Raw genomic sequence first — 22,043 nt, 5'->3', positions numbered from 1 at the left:
TTTTACATGAGTAGAATGTGTGCTTTTATTTAAAATGCATCTCTGGGTTATTTGTAGGGAATAGGAATTTGTTCTTTTTTCTTCTTCTTCAAAATATAGTCCGGTCCCCCACAAGGCCTGAGGGACAGTGGACCGGCCCCCTGCTGAAAAAGTTTGCTGACCCCTGCGTGACCTTACACCTATGCTATTCATGAGCTCTGGTGCCATTCTTAATTCTATTAATATTGGGTGGAATAATTTATTTCAGTTGTGAAAATCTGGTTTGGAGACAATGGGCAGTATCCAACAAGCTTCTTCTATCGGTACTAGGATTTTTCCCTAATGCAACAAAACTTACCCTCTCTAATAGTCCCACACCCTCCCCAAATCCGCTCTGGAGAGTTGGAGAAAAACCCAGAACAGATTTAGAGGGCACATGGGGAGAGGAAAGTGGGGAGGGAGGGAGATCTGTTGCAAAAGCAAAATTCCTTGTGCTGATGGAACAAGTTAGTTGGATACTGCCCAATCCTCTTTTGAAAAGGTTTATATTACACTCCTAGCAATTAAGATAAGAGTATAACCTCTTTATTTAGGCATCACATTCCTAAATGCATTCTTTGTAATAACAGGATCCATTAACAGAGCAGAGGTAGCTGCTATATTGGCTTCAGGAAACAAAAGTTGCCTTGGTTCTTGGCCCAATAGCTGTTGGTGTAGAAGTATACAAGTGTTCTAAATACACATAATTATTCACTTATAAAAATGTAACTAATTATGAACTGTGCAGAATATTTTAAAAGGCAGATCTTTTAGTAAAGAACCAAAACAAAAAACAAAAAAACCCCAATCTTTCGACACCTGAAATTCATGGTCCACTACTGAATTACAGACAGGGTATTTATTTTATTTATTTTTTGTAATCCTAGGCTAGTTGATTACAACAATCTGAAATCTGTGGTATCTCGGTTTTTGAATGTCTCAGAAGCCGAATGCCAAAAACCTGGAAGGAAATGCTTCCATTTTTGAATGCGTCTTGGAAGTCAAACGGCTTCCGCTGAGGCTTTTTCCCCCAATTTTCTCCATTGCAATTGCAGCCAGGCCTTGGTGCCTCAGTTTTCGAACATTTCGGAAGATGAACGGTCTTCCGGAACAGATTATGTTCAAAAACCAAAGTACCACTGTACTAGACAAAGCACTTTACACACACACACACACACACACACACACGTAACTTATCTGTAATACAAACACTGACATTTCCAAACCTGAGAATTTACTTCATTGTTCCTATGTGAGTGAAAATTCCTGATCAATAACTTTCAAAACCTTTTATATTCCGGCACACACTAAGAGAATCCCACAGCATTAATTTCAATTACTGTATATGTCATACTGCCAGCATTTTTGGCAATAAATGTAATTAAACTACCTACAATTCACCTTGATACTTGCCTTTTCTAGAATTATGTAAGTTTAGTTTGTGAAGCTTTTGTCTTTTGTCTTAAGACTACCCCATTCTCATCTTCAAATATGACTTTTCTTAATCCTAAAGTAGGTAACCAAGGTAGTCTAAGCCAGACAAATGGTGTTAACACTGGAATGTCAATGTTATCCAAATAAGTTACTTATTATTATTATTATTATTATTATTATTATTATTATTCATTTCATTTCTATACCGCTTTATATTTTTAAGAGGGACTCTGCCAGTTAAGAAGCTGCATGTATCAATTCAACACACTCTTAAGTTGCAATTTTACATGTTACATTCATTCAGTAATATCACTGGAAGGTCCTTTCTGCAATTCAAAACCTACAGCTCTTACATAGATTTCCTAAGGTATATTCCAATATTTTACCACTGTTAGATCACTCTAAATGGTTAGCTTACTACTCTCCATCGATAGATTGGTACAGAGCTGTAGTCCTACCACTTGCTAGTGTGAAACCTTGAAGTAGCGGCAGTGTAAGCACTGGAAAGGAACAAAAAAGGGCAGCTGAAGTCATGCATTTCCAGGCTCATCTGTCACTTCTAAACTATGCCAAATTTCAACATTAAATTTATTTACAGTGCCAAGGAGCACAATTTGCAACAGGTTTTTTTTTTTTTTGGTAAGTTTCTATTCCAAAACAGCTGGCTTCTATAAATCAAGGGCAAAAGTGAAAACAAGATTATATGCTGATAAACTAATATCATTTACAGACAATTGTTGTGATGCCCTTTTAGTTGCTAACAAATAAATGGCAAAATCAAACAAGGAGCAGGCTTTGGGGATATCCTTTGATAAAAGATAAAAATGGTTTGAACTGAATAGCTCAGTCGGTAGAGCATGAGACTCTTAATCTCAGGGTTGTGAGCTGGAGCGTCAGGTTGGGCAGGAAATTCCTGTACTGCAGGGGGTTGGACTAGATGATCCCCAGGATCCCTTCCAGCCCTACAATTCTGTGGTGTTTGCATGTCAGGTCTGTGGAAAAGCAGACAGCTGGCAAAATGCCAAGACTGATCAAGGTGGCAAGAACAGACAGGAACAATGAGAGGACGTTCCTCAGAGTAGAGAATGCTGGGCTTACATCGACTGGGTGTGTAACCCCTGCCCCACCCAAACATTCATTCGGCAATGTTGGTTTTGCCTTAGAGCTAGGCAGAGGATGAAATGTAATGCAAGCCCAAATTTTGGGGGGTGATCTGAGGAGACGCAATTACCCTCTGATGAAAAAGCTATGCCCTTAGGAAAAGGTTTATTATTTAGATTTCACAGGCATTTAACTTCCTGACAATTCCTCTTTGCAAAACTGCTTATTCCTGCTTTGATCTCGTTAGTTTTCCTTTAATTTTGAACTGTGGAAATCCTGTTTACACTGGCACTAATAGGAATGTGAATTAAAACTGTAATGGCATGGGGCAAAAAGACAAAATGGGCCAGCTACTAGAGAGGTGGTTCTCAGTTTGAAAATTGTGAATTCCCTTTCTTTGGTCTACAGACGTGCCATTTTCTTTCCTTCTCCTCTTCCAGCTTGCGCCATGTCACAAACCTGTCACAGATAGTCTCATTCCCTTTCTTTCCAGAGATGAGTGTGGAGCCCTATGTAAGCCAAAAGAGGACCATGCACACACAAGAGGAAGGTGCTAGCACAGGGGTGAGCAAACCTTTTCAGCAGGGGGCCGGTCCACTGTCCCTCAGACCTTGTGTGGGGCTGGACTATATTTTTGGGATGGTGGGAGAACGAATTCCTATGCCCCACAAATCACCCAGAGATGCGTTTTAAATAAAAGGACACATTCTACTCATGTAAAAACACACTGATTCCCGGACCGTCCGCAGGCCGGATTGAGAAGGCGATTGGGCCAGATCCAGCCCCTGGGCCTTAGTTTGCTTACCCACCTGCTAGCAGTCATATGGGAACCTCAGGTCCTGAAAAAATGTGTGTATGGATGGATGGACAGACAGACAGACAGATACAAGGCCACATAATGTTGACTGTTTTTTTGGGGGGGAGAGCTGAATAAGAAACTGGCTGGGTGGAAAAATGAAATTATGAATCCCAAAAGAATGCACAGCTGGTTGGCATACTGAACAGCAACACTCCGCACAGCTGTAATATTTTGCAGCAGCTCCCCCTTGTTGACATTAATTCCATTTTGATTTATCAAAATGGCTAAAAGCTGCTAGTGACATGAATTTAATTGTTCCTACAGTGAAATACGCTTCAAATGCACTTTGAGGAAAAGGAAACTGTGTTCAAAGACTTGGATCCCCCTACTGGGAGAAACGGGAAGGTAATTTTCACAATTCCACCTGTTTAGGGAAGTTTTTAATGACTAATGTTTTAATGTATTTTTAATCTTTTGTTGGAAGCTGCCCAGAGTGGTTGGGAAAGCCCAGCCAAATGGGCAGGGTAGAAATAATTTATTATTATTATTATTATTATTATTATTATTATTATTATTATTATTTATTATTATTCCCCAGTCCCCTAAGATAATATATTCCAAGTGATTAGGAGACCCTCTGGAGGTGTCACTGGGAGCTGTATAGGGAAAGAGGAATTGGCAAAAATTTCCTTCCTTCCTCCCTCCAGTAGAAGCCTCTGTTGGATTGGAGTCCCTCACATTGACAGAAGAGCAACCAAGGGTCCAAGCCAGGATGCCCCCACTTTATCCCCAAATATCACAAACAGCTGATCAATGCACAGTGGTTGCACAAAAATAAAAATTGCAACTCCACCCTCAAACCCACTACAACAACTTCCCTTGCAGGGCTTTCAAATATTTTTTAAAAAACAGTCAGCCAAGGATTCCAAAAAGCACATTCCAGACATGCAGCCAACACCACGCCAAAATATCCAATGTCACAAAACACTACTTTCTTCCGGTATGGTCCTGTATTTCATACCTGACTGAGAACATTAGTAGGAAGGTACTGGTAGCAGTACGTGAACGTGCACTGCTACCAGCAGCTGAGCATGTAAGGCAATCTATTGGGTGGAAGAGGATGCATATCTCACCCTCTTTCACAAGATGCCTGGGGTGGACACTGATGTGGGTGTGAGAAATGAAGTAACATGGTACAGCTGAGGATGAGTTAAAGGGAGGAAAGAGGTATAGGGCAAGTATAGCATCTAGGAGCAGAGATCATTGCACATTGGAAGAAAGGGCAGGCAAGAGAGAGAAGTCCCCTGAGAAAATGTATCCATATCCTTTTCTTCAATGCTGGAAGCAGCTTTCATATCTAAGACAATGTGGGATATATATATTTTTCAATAAAAGAATCACAATGATTTATGTATTCTCTTAACTGATTTACAATCTGTGTACAATTATATTTTTATGCCATATTTCCCGACTTCAATAATACGACCTGATATGTCAGTCATTTTGGTATGAAATCTATTTGGTTTTGGCACAAAATACTTCCTGGGATACTCAGCATTTGGAGGATGGCCAAGCTGCTGGCAATGCAAAATGACACCTGGGGAATATTTTCTTTCTGCCTTAAGGGCAAAGGGGAGCAGGTAAGCAGGGCTGAATGGCTGGGAAAAGTATCGCAACGTGGACAATTTCTGCACCAACTTGGTCATCTCCAGTGTAATGCATGAGAGGGCTCAAGAAAGGACAGCCCAAATTCTTATTGGAAAACTGCAAAAAGATATCTCAGAAAGGTTTTTTTGGAAAAGGCCACAGGGAAAATTTCCTCTGCTTGTTGCATAAGCCTGCTCCCTTCCCTGTAAGGCAATAAAAAGTTTGCTGTTCTGTTACTTTAAATCCCACCCCTGCTCCCAAGGAGGTCTGGAAACACTTTGGGCTGTGGATTTATTTGATTGAAAACATGTGTACAAACTGGATTTTAACATGCAATCTGCTGATGTCATTTCTTAACAGCTTAATAACATAATACAGTGCAGCTGTGGGAGCTTCCACAGCCTTTGGGCGGCTTACCTATGAGGCCTCTCTCGGTACTCGAAGTGACAGTTTTGTATGTTGTATCGCCACCTGCTTTGGAGTCCAAAACTTCAGCTTGCTCTACTGCTAAGCTGTCAAGTCCTCGCCGCTTCACTGTCCCACAGTTTGCTTCATATGCGTCTGACAGAGAACTCGATGAAGCCCAGCTCTGCCGGGATTGGTCAAAGTCCATGCCCGTTTTGGATTGCCTGCTGCTGTTTGAGTGGGCGTGGGGCTGCAAGTGAATCTCTTCAGGGCAGCTGCTTGATGGTTCTACTTCAGCAATGGCCCTTTCTAAGTGAGCGTGGCGGTAAGAGTTTAAGAGGTCCCAGCCTTTCTGGTTCTGGATATTTTGGAAATTATCATGAGAACTACTGGAGCAGGAGGTCCAGCTCCCACGACCACTATCTGCTGCTTCTATCGTGATGTGTTCGTGGGAAATCTCCTCCGTGCTCATGGAAGATGGGACAGGCAGGCCTCGGATCACTGGAGGTCTGGACAGTGGCCAACTGAAATCGAACACCACAGCATTATAAAGGCAGCATGCAAGCAATTCAATGGTGACAAATGACGACAACATCCAGGGTTGAAGATAGTCTGTAAAATGCTTGCTCACCTCTTTGCATCTGAGCACGTTGAGCAGAACTCTTGGAAATTTTCAAGGTATGAAATTAAGTTTAGAGTCCAGTTGGTTCAAAATATGACTACTTTTGCCTTAACCACTGGTTGTGTCTATACAGTTGTACCTTGGCTCCTGAATGATCAAAACCCGGAAGTGAGTGTTCCGGTTTTCGAACTATTTTCGGCAGCCAAATGTCCAGCGTGGCTTTCAAGCCAATCAGAAGCCGCGCCTTGGTTTTCAAACGGTTCCGGGAGTCAAACCTACTCTCGGAACACATTCTGTTCGAGAACCAAGGTACTACTGTACTGAAGACTTATCTATGTGTTATTATATCTAATACAATGCTATGGTAGGGTTATCCAATGTGGTGCCTTACAAATATTGTTGGACTCCCAACTCCCAACAGCCCCAGCCAACATAGGTACTGGGCAAGGCTGATGGGAACGATAGTCTAATAACATCTGTAGGGCACCACATTGTCTACAACTGCATTACAATGTCTTTCCACTAGCCAAGTCTTCTGACAGGCTTTGCCAACCGCAAATGTTGATTTCTATGGGTGGTAGTCAACTAATTGAAATTAACGTACCCAAGCTAGTCATGATCATTAATATTAGTGTGTCTACTATGAGGAAAGTTAGTTAAATACAACCCCATGATCTCCCTTCTTTCTTTTCTTCAAGACAAGCATCAGACCATTACACATCTAAATGCTACAATTTTACCTGCTTGTAGGAAATAATAATTTCAACAACTTATATTTTCAATCTTTATGCAATTTCTTTTAACCTATGATGACGTGGCAAATCATGTACTGAGCACCAAGTGCTATTGCATGTCAAGAAACAGTTATTAAATGAATCAGTGATTAACTGAATATTGATTAGTGAACAGCAACGTTAATTGAATCTACATGGGGGGGGGGATTTTTTTATTTTTTTTACAAAAGAAATAAATGTTGGTAAAAGTTCTACAGACCCTGGAGGCCTTAGTTATAATTGGTATTGTCCAGCCTTCCACTGGCAGAATCCATCTTCTCTTCTGAGAGCAGCAACCAGGTTTCTGACCATTATGCCTTAGGCATAAGCCTGGAAGCACATTTCCCACTTGCTTAGCAGAGCTGTTAAAGAACTGTCACGAAACACCATGGTCACGCTGTACATTTGAACACGAACACATTTTAAATGGCAAATCTTTTCAGGGCTTTCCAGGATAACAACTTTGAACATTCAGTGCCTGGTGCTATACCAGAGGCAATTTATTTAAATCCTGCAGCTTTAATGCATTTTCTAGGATGTACATTAATACACCAATTTAAAGGCCTACCAATATAGGGAAAATCATAGCCTGTTTAAAATTCTAACTTGAGATTTCCCGAGCAGGGAGCATACTTCGCTCTTTCTAAAAGTGGTTTTCAGCAGGCTAATAGCACCTGTAAGCATGATTACAGCATAGGCAGTAAATGGCTTGAACAGAAAATCCTTTCGCTACTCTCTCACACGTGTCAATCACTTCTTACCCAGGGCAAGGCTGGCTGTATTCAGAGGACGGATGAGGGTGCTCCTTCCTTTCAACTGCTCCTACTGAATCCACAACTACGACAGCCTGAGCCAGACATCTTTCATCCTGAAGGGCTGCAGACATGGAGTCAGCAGAGCAGTTGCTCACAATGCTGGACCGTGAAGAGATCTCACTGTGGCTGGAATCTGAAAAATTCTCGGATTTTGCAGATGGTATCAGGGCATAGCCTAAGGAGGACAGGGGAAGAAAGGATTCAACTTTTTTAAAGAGTTCAGACAGCTAATTTATGACACTGCTATGGTATTTTAAAGACAAAGATGCTTTCCACCACTTCTTTCTCCTCCCTTGTATGGCTTTTTAATTGTTCATTTTACGTTACTGAGCTTCCTTTTCATTCAAAAGAAGAGAATAAAAAAATCAACTGTAGAGTGGAGCAACGCTTCACTAATTACTCTGAACATTTGTCACAAGGATACAATTTGCATGCTTTCCTTCAAATGGCTATAATATACAATGAAAACAGAGCAAAAAAACAACAACACATGGTATTTGCAGATAAGGCTTCTTTGAAAGCTAAACATAAACCACAATGTATTTTGTATAGTTAAGTTTTTACCTCTCTCTTCAGCACATTGTATTTTATTTTATCGCTATGGCTAGTAGCTGGTGCAAATAAAGATTCTTCTGATTCTGAAGCTAAACATAGGAAAAGTAATTTGCCAGTCAATAGCGATCAAGAATCTGCAACGATTTCACCCAAGATACACCCGCAAACAGTTTAAAGTAATTTTATGTTCATTTGCACTAACATTCCCCACGGCCAATAATGAAATCTAAGCTGTTCATAAATCTAGATTGAAATAGGATATAGATACTGTGTTGACGGTTTGGCTTTAATTTACTCCAGTTAGGTTACGTAGGGAAAGTATTCATTAGTATGACAGTTCCAATTTTTGTTCTACCTGCTGTTCTGAAAAAATTGATACAGGTAACTAACAGAATTGTGAAGTTGGAAGGTACACCAAAGGGCCATCTAGTCCCCTGGAATGCAGGAATCACAGCTAAAGCATCCCTGACATGGCCATCCAACCTCTGATTAAAAACTTCCAATGAAGGAGAGTCCACCATCTTCCAAGGAAGCCTATTCTACCAGCAAATAGTTCTTACTACCAGAAAGCGCTTCCTGATGTTTAGTCAGACTCTCCTTCCTTGCAACTTGAACCCATCAGTTGAGGTTGTCCCCTCCAGAGCAGCAGAAAACAAGCTGGCCCCATCTTCCATGTGACAGGTATTTGAAAGTGGCCATCATATGGTACAGCTTGATTTTTCTCTTCAGCTGCTTAACATGTGTGATTTCAACTTTACACAGTTGGAGGCCAGCTGGTTAAAATCACACAAATTATAAGCATGGAAGGCAGAGAGCTTAAAAGCTCTTTCTGCGCAGGGTTTTCCCAGTGCGGAAAGAACTGCTTTTCTAGGACTGCAGCTGAGAGTAAGCTGGCTAGGATTGCTGAAACCTCATTCACCGCAGGCAACTGTGGCAAATCCTTAGAAGGTGAACGTGCTGGTAATTTTCTTATCTGGCAATCTGAACAAAAAAAGTACCTGTTCCGGTCTTTGCTGGGCTGAGAGGCAATAAAAAACCCCAGAAGCAATGGGTTCACAAATTAATTCTAAAGCCTGTGGTTTGTTGCCTCTCCAGTGAAGTATGGGAAGAAGCAGAGGATATCAGGCACAACTAAGCAGCATCCCATTAGCACACTGTTTATTCACTTTAGGCCATAGTTTGCTTTAAACTGTGGTTTAACTTTGGTGGTGAACCAGTCAAATACGAGCTTCAAGTAGCATTTTTATACCAATATTCTTGCTAAGCCTTACTGTGCTGCACTGTCTACTCCCGTATGTTCAATTTAAGGTGCATTACATTTCAAATGGATTTTTTAAAGGTAAGATTCAGATTTAACGTCATACGAGATAACACGAGCTTCAGTACAAAGATGTCTGCAAATGTAACATAAAGGCTGGCAACATTAACCCTGGCACGTGGGAATCCCTTGCAGATGACCACAGTGCCTGGAGACAAGCTGTCAAGAATTCATAGCTGTGACCAGAGGAGAAATGACTACTGGGAGGAGCGTAGAGAGAAAAAACACCATAGTGGATCTGCAGCAGCCCTTATCTGCCCCAGCTGCAACAAAACATGTCTTTTCTGCATCTGTCTCTACAGCCACAGCAGGAGCTGCAACTGTCCTACAACTTGACCTCAACCCCAAAGGTGCAGTCCTCCATTGTCTCCCGAGACAGATGGATGCCAGCAAAACAAAAACCAATACACATTTCATACCTGTGAACTTCCTAGGCTGTGTAATATCTTGCTGATGTTCAACTCTTACTGAAACCGTAAGCCCTGGTCCACAACTTAAGCGCTACGGCACTCAGTAAGTATATCAAAAATAGTGACAAGTCAAAACCTTTATCTTAACACTGCAGAAAAGAACTTTAAGGGCATCTATCTATCTATCTATCTATCACATTTCGTTTGCTTCAGCTAATTGTAGTAAGTACTGGCAGTTCTGAAAATGCCTCCATTAAGTAAACCAGGAGACTTCCAGAGTGAAGCTGTAGAATCTGATGGGCCAATCAGACATGCAATTTTCCATTTGTCAACTAAAAAAACAAGCAAGCAAACTTGTCTGCAGGCGACTCTAGACAAAACCATTATTCAATGGTTCAGAACACATGGTAACATGGTTCCTCACTGCTCCCAATCCTTGACAGGTCTTTCTTTTTTCTTTTTTTAAGTATGTTCCTGCAATGCCTTAGCACTTTTCATGTTTCTATTTTTCTCCCTTATCTTCATTGGATATGGGCTTTTAAAGTAATTTACTTGTAAAAAGAAAGTAGGAAATTGGTCTCAACATACTGCTTATGATCCAGGAAAAATAAGTGCCAAGCTTCTCTTGCTGTAGCTGGTCATATATAGAACACCCAAATTAAAAAACTAGCTTGCTGTATTGCTTATTTGAAAGGGAAATTCCCAGAATAATATGTATGTTATCTGTGCCCTTTTTAAATTGGGGGAGGAGAGTTTGAGTAACAGTTTGGGGGTCCATTATATGTAGCTACTAAGAGAAAGAAACATTCCTTGTGTATGTGTATATAGGCTATGCATATGGCTCTGTGATACATGGCCAAGATTTATTAATGCATTTATTTTGAAAGTAGACACTCTTTGAACTGCTTCCCACGGAAAAAAACAACCTGTGTTTACCTCTTATGAATTTATACAAAACACATGGAAATAATCCCAATTAATAAGCAAGCTGGCATTTTGGGATATAAAATCCAGAAACTTTGAGGTATGCACACATTTATAAATATTTTCATTAGTGGGAAGTAACCATGTGTGATATTTTATGAGATGATAGATCCAATAGCTTAAATGTAAACAGATACATTTTGCCTGAAAATAATTCAAAATGCATCTACTCACAACATGTTAGGGAAAATTTGTGAAACATTTTAAGTATATAGTAAAAGCAGAAACCTCTTTATCATGAAAGCAGTTGGGAAGTGAAGTTAAAACCTTTGATTACATAAAACACTCACACCTGTATTATTATTATTTTTAAAAGTAAAATGAAACTGTAAATACCAAAATTACACATAACTGAATAGTAGTGCACACTGATGTGATATGAATGATAATTGTAGATTGTGGCTACACAGTTCAAAGGCTATCCCTACAAGAGGGCAAATACTGAGAATTGTTGTATATTTCAAACAGGCTGAGGTCTCTCCAAAAGAAAAATGAAAAAGGTACATACAAGCTTATGCACACTTTCTTGAAATAAGTGCCATGGTCCTTATGTATAGGTCAAGCTACAAGGGCTGATTCCTATATGCAAATCATATACTTGGCCACATGGGAAGGCTTTTGTGTGAAGCAACTACTCCACTACGGTTCTGTTTATCTCATCCACACCACTATATGAACTGTATGAATAGTAGGAAGGGCACACAGAGCTGCTTCACACAATTTGTTTGCCATGTAAAACTGCATGTATGTAATTGCATATCACGCAGCAGCCCAACTGGAAATTGCATGTCGCCATGTATGTGGCAGGGGGCTGGAAAGCAAGATAATAAAGCATATTTTAAAAAGTATTTTGCTCCAGAAAGCATGACCCGTTAGTCACTCGCTGTATTCTCATCCTCTGTACAAAGCCTGCAGAACAAGGCTTAATCTGCTATTAAGCTGAGATACAAGTCTATTTCTAGTCACTTCTCAACCATCACCAATAGAAGAGGTTGGGTGGTCTTCTAAGAAGCTCCTAAAGGAGTGTGGTCCTTCTAGCTTTAATACTGAAAATGTACAAGTAAAAATGAATCTCTTGCTAATATCGGCTTCCATGTCTGAAAAAACTCAAAATGGTGTCACACATACTTAACATATCTGAATAAATATTTACAGTATAAATACAGATTTAAGCCTGACACAGGCAGAACGGCATGTCACATAGTCTTCCTTCTCTTGTGCCTCAGCTGTGGACATAACCACATTAGAGAGCTACTGTTTCCATGGCTACTGGCTGTATGCAACACATTACTGTCTATGTCCTTTTGTTTCTCAGCTCTATCCCTTTCCTCCTGCATGCACTTTGCGTCCATGTCACGGGCGACAGCTGATCTTTCCCTGGAGATACTCCTTTCCCTGAATCTTGCAAAGGGAGAGACCATTCTTTTCCTGGGCTTATACTGAAGTTCTGCCTTGTCTCTGGCATCCTCACTTTGCCTCTTTTCAGGACTGACTGATATTTCTGCTGTCCTGCTAGTCATCTGCTGGATTTTCTTTTGCAAATAAGCCCCACCTATTCCGTAGCTGCGCTGTCCACTGTTCTTGTTGCTTGCTTCGCTTGCAAGAGAGGAGGACGAGCCAGAGAGGTTGATCTGGCTGCAGTGATCAGACCTCTGGGGATTACCAGCTACAAAGAAAGGAACACGCAAAGTAAATAACACACGGGCAGTAAAAGAAACACTCTTCTTGTTTTTTAATCTACGTAATGTTACACTTGGATGCAGCACAAAAGGAAAGATAAGCTGCAGTTAAGTAAAGAGGGGAAAATGATGTGCCTGTTTAATTAGTTAGAGAACAAGTAATCTAATTTTAGCTCTGCAATGAGATGTTAACAAATACCAAACAGGGCAGAGGCCACTTTTATCAAAACAAGGTTGTTCTTAAAGAAAACAACAACCCCTGAATGCGTATCCAACAACTGAAATCAAAGGAGACAAAGCAATCCTCATGGAGTCACATGAAAGTTAATGAAAGTCGCATGCTTATGTAGAAGAATTCTAGCAGGAGTAACTTTTGACAATCCAAGAAGAAGAAGAAGAAGAAGAAGAAGAAGAGGAGGAGGAGTTTGGATTTGATATCCCGCCTTTCACTCCCTTTAAGGAGTCTCAAAGCGGCTAACATTCTCCTTTCCCTTCCTTCCCCGCAACAAACACTCTGTGAGGTGAGTGGGGCTGAGAGACTTCAGAGAAGTGTGACTAGCCCAAGGAGCCCAGCAGCTGCATGTGGAGGAGCGGAAACGCGAACCTGGCTCCCCAGATTACGAGGCTACCGCTCTTAATCACTACACCACACTGGCTCTCAATCCAACAAGAATAGTCAAATATCCAGAAAAAATAATGACACAAATAATGGTTCTTTGAATTACTGTATATGAACCAGCCTGGACCCTGCAACCCAGACCTGGGCCTTGTGATCATCATCTGAGGCCTCTCTTCGTTTGCCGCCTCCACAAGAGGTGTGGAGGGTGGCTACACTGAGAATGAGCCTTTTCTGTGGTGGCTCCCCACTTGCGGAATGCTCTCCCAAGGGAGGCTCACCTGGCGCCTTTGTTACTTATCTTTAGGCACCAGGCAGAAATATTCCTCTTCTCACATCGTCCTACTTATAGCAGTTACATATCTCCCCCCCACCCAGATTTCCTGATCCATAAGATCGGACCCTTATGTCTGTGATCCCCTGAATTTTTGTTTTATTTATTTTATACACTTTTACATGTTTTCATACAGCTGTTCTACTTGTTTTAGGTTGCATTTATAATTACATTATTTTTATATTTTATACCAATTAAGAGATTTGTAAAATATTAAGTGGTTTATAAATGCCTTTCAATAAATAAAATATAATAATATCCAATGTTAAAAACTTTCCTGAAAGGTTTCAGGCACAATGGTCTTTTCCATGAACACATGAAGTTTCTTTTCTTTTCCCCAGTGAATAAGTTATGCCTTTTGTGAATACCCAAAGTTCATCTTTTGAGTTTACTGAGGAAAGGAAAGACAGATCCTGAGAAGAAAACTAAAATATAGTTAAGCTGAGACATGTTAAGACTAAACTTGTGTCTTCTCCTACCTTTGCGTGGGGAGTCCTGAGGAGAAGCAGGAGGACTGGAATGCAAAGAAGATGCCATAGATATATTGTCTTCTGCTTGTTTTTTATTGTTTGTTTCCTCAGACAAACTCATTGACTTCTGAGGAGAACCTGCACCTATGAGAGCAATCACAAAACAAGACAAATGCTTATACACACAATTCAAACTGAAGAGTTCCTACAAAAGCATCTTTTATGGTCCAAAGGCAACTGAACTATGACCAAAATTATTTCTGGACTCCTTTGTGAAGGTTGCTTTGTTGGAAGACAACTTTTAAAAGCCAGCCATGTTCAGCAGGGCCTCAAGTTATGTTGGGAGATGTTCATATATATATATATATATAAAACACACTGACTCATACTGTCCCCAAACCTCAAAACAGAATTTTGAATCAGCCCTTTCTTGTTTACATGAATTTGATAGAAGTTGCAAGACATTTAGCAGAAACAATTCACATTCTCAGTGTCCCTTTCCATGAAATGTAGGAGATTTGGAAACATTTGGTATGGCTTAATTTGTCTTTATGGAAAATTTGACTTCTCAAATCTCTATACAAATGTTATTTAATATATTTGCATTTTTCAAGAAGTAATATTCTCAAAGGAATATACAAACTACTTATCAAGCAAACAATAAAATACATTTTAAAACCATAAAAATATATTGTTAAAATATTTCAAAACTTAGTAATACTAAAACATTAGTAATACTAAAATGTCAAAATCAGGCTAAAATTAAGTATTTTGCTTGAAAAATTTAAACATATCCAATCTGCTGCTGAAACTGTAGGGTTTTATAATCTAGTATAGTGAAATATATGCTAGGATATGACTATATCAAAATGGAAATGAAACTGACATGCTTTAAGTATAGCTTAACATTAGCCTTGCAAAACCTTCTATCTGCCCATTTTATATAGTAATTTGATTTAAGAAGTGAATCCTGTAGATAAATACTCACTAAAAGTCACATGGTCCTTTGCTGGTGCTTTTTTCCTAATGGGGTACAAGTTAACAGCTGGAACCTGAAGGACTTGACTCATTCTGTTTTGTTGATGTAGATGAACTTTTGTAGTTTGGCCAACAGATCTCAGTGGCATAGGAGACATTTCTACAGCTTTTCCACCTCGTCTTTCACTTAGATTTTTCGTCACTGACATGGTGAAAAAGAGAAGTCAATATTTTTTTTCTATAATCTGTTGCAATGTTAATAAAAACCACAATTAAAATGGAATGTGTATTGAAACACTAGATGGCAAGCTGGTATTTTTGTATCCATAGCAATATCTGTAAGGATTCTTATCCACTTGTTCTTTAGAAAGGTATCCCCAGTGTTCCACTAGGTGGCACACTTAACTCATAGAATAAGCTATACTACTGTGTATCTGAAGAAGTGTGCATGCACACGAAAGCTTATACCAAGAACTAACTTAGTTGGTCTTTAAGGTGCTACAGGAAGGAATTTTTTTATTTCGACTATACTACTTCAATTTCATTACCGGAAGATGCTCATCTATGGTGTAGCCTCATCTGCTGCTACTCCTGCACCCAGCACAAAAATGGTGCAACACATTACAGCTCTGACCTGTTTTGCAAGGTGAAATCATGCAGGATTTGTGACTTATCTCTCCCCCCCCCCCCCAAAACAAGCCCTAAAAAATGGAGAGAATCTGCTTTATGAATCAGCACTAAATGTTTTTGGTAGCTAAGTGTTATGCACTTCCACTGTGTTGTGCATTTCCAGAGGGCAGGTTTTCTAAACAGGTAAAGTAACTGTTTATATATGAAACCCTGCTCCTGATTTCATAAGGAAAGTAAGCTTCTGTTTCAATGAGGGAAACTTGCTTCCGTTAAGTTCAATGAAATATGTGCATTTGGTACTCTCCGACAGGATATACAGCTGAAAACCTCTACTGGAAAATAACTTCATGGTGCTTGCCTTTTACCATCTGCGCACAATTAAATCAGCTCTGAAGTTAAAAAGCAAACAGCGCATCCAAACTTTATCTTTACATTTCTGTTAATTTACTATCGGAGAGGATACAACATTTTGAGATGAAGCACAGAAGCATTTGTATACCTATATCTCAGACTACCCATCCAAAAACTCAGAGCACTCCAGATCAGAAAACTCTCAACAGCCAAGAAGGCAAAAAACTGGCACTAAGAAACTTTAATTCAGTAAGCCAAAAACCAGCAAAAATAGGAAGTAGAGAGAAAGGGTTGGGAGCCAACGTTGGCAGGACCCACTTGCTCTCCCAAGGACACTGTCCACAACTCTGCTGCACTTTTAGCTCTCTCAGATCTGGTAAATCCCTGGCACACCTGTGAGCAGTCACGATAGCTCCTGGCCCAGCACTGCATGTTTTGTAGTATGCACCTCTCTGACTGGGAGCTGCTGTGAACACTCGAGCCACCTGCAGCACTATTGGTCGTTGGTGCATGGCAGCCCATGAAATCATTAGGGATATATCTGGGGTTGGCTAGGGTTCAGCTTATTGGGTTTTGTGCATGGTGTGGATGAAGAAGGGAGGAAGAACATCAGCACAAATAAGTTTAGTTACAGTGATGATGAAGATTACTACAAAATACTGAAACTTCCAGGACTGCTTACAGTTAAAAAAATAAAACAATTGAACAACTAATAATTGAAAAAGCAGCAGAGTCTAGGAAGATCAGCAACATAGGAATGGAACTAAAAGTACTAGAAAAAACAAGGTCTTGTGATGTTAGAAAATGTAACATTCAGTACTAGGAGAATTCCATAAACAGTGTGCCATCACTGAAAAAGGACTTTCCTGGTTACCACCCGACAAACTGCCAAAGGCAGCTGTAATTTTTATAACCACTGGGCCAGGCAGAACAGTTTGTCATCCCTCTTACTGACAATTTGGGGCCAAGGCTGATGAAGAGAACCTTGCCCAAGGTCACCTAGGGAACTTTTCCAAACTGGGAAGCCTAGCAAAAAGGAAGTTGCGAGGGAATGTCAGAAGAGTCAAATATCTCCAGAAAACTTGGAGGTTATTAAAAACCACAATAATAGAAGCTTAGGTATATTTACTGCAGATCACAAAAGGTGCCAGAAAATTTCATGAGAACGTTAGTGTGGTTAATGAGCACGATCAGGTGCAAGAAGGATCCTTTCAGAAAACAAAGGTCTTCCCAAATGGTAAGAACAAAAAGGCACACAAACACCCAGGCACAAAAATAATGCAAGGAGGCTGAGGATTGTTTACAACAGTCTTCCCCAACCTGGTGCCCACCAGATGTTGACTATTAATTACGATTGCTTGCCAAAATTTAGATAACCTTAATAGTGCATTATATTTTGGAGTCTGTCTTAAGACGTTCGTTATTTCCTGAATAGCACAGGTCAGAGGTCTGTTTATAAACTCTTCCTCCGCAACAACCTCTGTTAATAGTCAAGGCATTCAAAAAGTGTCAGACCATCATGGTATATCACTCTCCTCTCTACTATTTTCCCATTTCCCAATGAAATAATTTCTTTACTTATGTCTTTCTAACTATTTGTCTGTGATAATATTTTATCCTTTCATTTTCTTGTCACTTACACTAGGCTTACCATTACCATTTCTTAATTCTGTAAAATGCTAACTTGGCAAAAAAAATATTGCAACATACTATGGAATTTTTTGGCAGGCTAGTGATAGGCGCATAGATTAACAACTGAAGGTCAATGGTAAGACCTATAATTTCAAGTTTGTGCAAACTCAGTCAGAACTCAAATTGACAAGATGCCAAATATTCATCAAGGGTTTTGAGGTTGTTGTTCTTTTGCAGTATCTGCTTTTAAATATATATTTAGCCTGCATTAAAACTATGCTTAAGAGAAAGCCCATAGAAATGCACATAATTATGTAACCATAGAAAATTAAGTCTAAAGAATGACACAAACATTCTTCCTAACTAACACCACAGACCGTTCAAGCTCAATTGCCTTCCTCAAAGTTTGCTTTACTTACAAGTGCTATACGCAGGTTCACACTGAAGCGACATTATCTGGAACTTTTCTTCATCCGTTTCCACATTCAGATTGGAGAGGTATTGTTTGACTTTCCTGGCCATCTGAGCGTCCTCATACAATTTTTTGGCATTTAGAAGGGAGCTGCGCCGGGCACGTTTTTTGTGTGCGCCTCCTTGAACGTCCAACATGTTTGAGTTTGTGCTGCCCTGACTTAGTGATCTGCAAGAGAAGACATCCAGGTAGTTAAGCGGCAGCCGCTTTAGTAGTGAGGAACCAAAGCAACAGACACTGAAGCACAAATACTCTCCCATTAAAAGCGCATGCTGATGTCAAGTTAAAAAAGAAGATGAATAGTGTTAACAACATTTGTTCTAAAGCGATTTGCAAGACTACTGAGTTAATATGTCCAGAAGAGAATTATAAAACAAAAAGTGTGCAATGATCAGGAGCCAGGAAAATTTCCATGAAAGCTCCTCCTAACAGATGTAACCAAGGCTCTTCAGACTTACACCAAAAGCCCCAATACTGTGTTTGGGACAGAAGATAAATTCCTTAACAGTTCTGAATTCGGTGTTAACGCAATTTGGTCTCAGAAGATTAGAGCATGAGCAAAATGATGGTTGAAAAAGCCCTTTCTTCTCTCTCTGAGCTGTTCAAAAGCTTGCAAAATTGGAGGGGAAATGTTTGCAGTAAAACAAAAATCATAATTCCATTGTATTAATAACTTCTGGTAGCAGTACTTTGCATAGGGGTAGGTGAGCTTCATTATTTTTACCATATTCCAAAAACTGGAATATCATCTTGTATTTATCAGAAGACAGCAATGTGTTCTCTGATAAACAAGTTGAGTCTGCCAGGAGAGATTAATGTAAGACTTTGCTGGGAGCTGCTATAATTTACTATTCTGCTTCTGAAATGGGAGCAACAACGACGGCTGTGATCAAGAGATTTGTGTGTGGAAGACCCAGGAACACTGCTAGATGTTTTTCTTTATGTTTTTATTCCAGCAGTCACTCTCTGAATAGCAAACTGCATTTTGAAGCACAGCAGTTCAGTGGGGGGAAACTGATGGACAGGACGTGGAAACAATGTCACCCAGCTGCATGCATAAGGTGGACTCTTTGAATAGTGATCAGAGCTTGGAGAATTGGAACCTGGGATTCTAAAGATGATTATCTCCCGTGAAGACATGTAGTCTTCAATAACAACAACTATTACAAAATCCTTCTCATCACACCTGTAACGAAATTACTACCTTTGGTCAGAAACAAGCTTTACTCTCATTGAACGAAGTGCCTTAATAGTTAAATGGAAAATAAGACTGATTGTCTTTAAAAGTGTGCGCCTTCCTTGCAATTTTCTCCTGTTTTATTGTGAGACAGAAACGATAATTTGTTTGTGGCCATTTAAACAATTCTAGGCATTATGCACTTAAACTGTGAGAGCTCCGATTCCTTCCATAATCTGTCCCTGAGCCATCTAACAAGCAGTCACAATGATCTGGAGAACTAGACAAATACCTTCCAATTCAGTACACAGAACTATTGCTGCTGGGGAAGAAGCAAGTAAGATACCTCAGCTGGAGGGAGCTGTTGTTGTTTTTTTAATTATTGTCATGAAAGAGTCTGAATTTGAAAAATTATGTGTCAATAAAAGCAGCATGTTCTATAATACCAAATAGGAAGTAATTAGAAAGAAAGTAGAGACATATTTTCAAGCTGACACAGATATAAAAACTCCATATTTGTGAGACCCAGAGATCTTCTGAGGAAGATACGCAGATCTGACGTTCTTTGGCTTTACTGTTGAGTCAGTAAAGCAAAAACCGGGAGAACAAAATGGAAAATGAGAGAACTTAAGTGAGTGAGTGGGTAAATTTCCAGAGATCCCTATACTGAATAATAGAAAAGGAGAAAGATTTAAGGCCTCTGTCTCACACCGCAACAGGAACAGGAAGGGGAAAGGAAGTGATGGAAGATTTCTAGTAAACAAAGCAAGGAGAAGCTGTGAAGAGAATAAGGAAATGGATGTGAGGGAAAGAACTTGTGAAATTTCTGGTTTTATCTTGGGAAAGCTTCTGACAAGTATAATCTAGTATATCAAGTAAGAAAGAACCTGTTTTTCCGACGAAAGCTACTAAAAATTCCATGTATATTCAGGCTTCTTCCCTGTCAGGGATTTTGTAGTTTTAATAACTTTGAGAGTATGTTTCAATTTAAAGGATGATCTAATTCCAGTATATGTCTCAAAAAGTACTTTGAACTGCAGGCTAATTGTATATATTTATTCTGACTGAATGGTATTTGGTACAAAAGTACTGCTATAGCAAAACAAAGTGGACCACCTATTTTTTATGAAACAAATTTTAAACTGTTAAACAAATTAGCTCAATATTTCAACAGGGGACACAGCCAAACAGAAAATGCTTTGAAATACATAACTTTAACAACAGAAGCAGCAAGATTTCAAACAGCAATAAACATTAGAATATGAGTTCTGAGAAGTAGAAATGATATTCAAAGAACAAGGGACACACTGAGTCAAATAATACATATAAAGGAACAACAGGTTTAGATAACACATATTCACAACAGAATGAAGACTGATCACTGATTTGTTGACATCAGAGCAGCAACAGGCTCAGAATGTTGTACAGATTTAACATGGGAAAGTTTCGTAACTATAAACATTCACAAACCACAAGATGGAAATACAAGTTATGTAACCTGGTGACTTTGGTTTGTTATACACCATGTTTTTGGTGTGTTTTTAAATCTTACTAACTTAAAAAATTTTAGTATCCTTTTTATTAAAGCATCATATTAACTCATGTTCCTTTAATTTTCCCAAGTAAAAGTTGAAATGCAAGCTATACAAGAAGGAAATGTATTTTTGTTCTTTACTGTCATCTGAATATTGAAAATCAAGAAGAGTGTTGGCTAAACTTTAGCCCACCAGCTACTGCTGCAGAACTACAACTCCCATGATCCCTGACTATAGACAGTATTGGCTACGGCTGATGGGAGCTGAAGTCCAACAATATCTGGAGGGTCAGAGGTTTCCCACCACTGATCTAGAAGAAACATCTATTCTTTGCCCTTCCCCCATTATTAACAACTGAAATCTCAATCTTGTCCATTCCAGAAATCAAAACTGAGTTTTTGGAATGTTATAAAAGGGTGAAATAATCTATTAAGGGAAATAATTTCAAGTTCTTCTCTGCAGATTCCATATCTCAGGAATATGATCTCATTTAGTTACTGTTAAGTTTCCCCCTCTTTAGTAATAAGACAATGCAAAATTACTATCCAGACAGCATAGAAAACCATACACACAACCATACACACTCTGATCCAGTGCTATGGTCTGGGCACAGAAGTGCCAATATACCCATATATAGCTTAACTACTTGGAATGACTTCATATTCATTTAAACAGAAGCAGTCATTAAATGTGTGAATAGATTGATCCTCTGGATTTAAATTAACATGGACCCCATGAAACCCCAATATCAAAATGCATGCAAAACTTTGGACTGGAGCAATTAGGTCTAACTGCTCGATAGCAGGAGCCTATGCGTGTGTGCACACCTAAGTAGCTTATACATGCTGGCTGAAATTTTAGGCTGCATTATTGTGATCATCTTGGTCCCTTGCATACATTCAAGGAATGACCAGCACTTCCAATAAAATGTGAAAAGAAAAGACACTGTAATTCTGAAGCAGGGGCTTTTAAATTTTGCCTTAATAAGGAGACAATGATTCAAGGTTCTCCATCCAGAATTGGAGCCATGTGTTGCCAAGACGCAAAAGAAGACTATTGTGTTAAGGTAGCAAACAGGCCATAAAATACTCTATATTATTTATTTTATTCCAACAATTTGAAAACCACTTAATCACAGTCATCTCTAAGTGGTGTACAGGAGACCCAATAAAGTAAGACTAAAAATGAGTTACAACTATAAAATCAGAATTCAATTAAAAAGTATGCTTGAATTTTTTAAAAAGTCTTTTGTGGGTGCCAGAAGTCCAATAGGTAGGTAAGTGGGCTT

General features: G+C 39.4%; 1 protein-coding gene across 8 annotated transcripts in view; it reads right to left on the bottom strand.

Annotated features, from left to right (window-relative positions):
- The window catches only part of RAPGEF6 (Rap guanine nucleotide exchange factor 6), a 140,611-nt gene that overhangs the window by 7,600 nt on the left and 110,968 nt on the right, over positions 1–22,043 (bottom strand). For 7 of the 8 annotated variants that reach the window (XM_080997077.1, XM_080997081.1, XM_080997078.1 and 4 more), the window contains 6 exons: positions 17,991–18,211; positions 14,969–15,160; positions 13,990–14,124; positions 12,434–12,547; positions 7,561–7,789; positions 5,417–5,928 (listed from right to left, as the gene is read on the bottom strand). In XM_080997077.1, coding sequence (XP_080853203.1) covers positions 5,417–5,928; positions 7,561–7,789; positions 12,434–12,547; positions 13,990–14,124; positions 14,969–15,160; positions 17,991–18,211 — 1,403 coding nt within the window. Of the gene's footprint in view, positions 1–5,416; positions 5,929–7,560; positions 7,790–11,096; positions 12,548–13,989; positions 14,125–14,968; positions 15,161–17,990; positions 18,212–22,043 lie in introns of those variants that run through there. The other variant, XM_080997084.1, reaches the window with a different exon arrangement.

The sequence above is a fragment of the Podarcis pityusensis genome (assembly GCF_964106645.2).
Source record: "Podarcis pityusensis genome assembly, chromosome: 2".
Lineage (NCBI taxonomy): Eukaryota > Metazoa > Chordata > Lepidosauria > Squamata > Lacertidae > Podarcis > Podarcis pityusensis.
The sequence above is the reverse complement of the archived record's forward strand: the minus strand, read 5'-3'. Positions and strand labels throughout refer to the sequence as shown.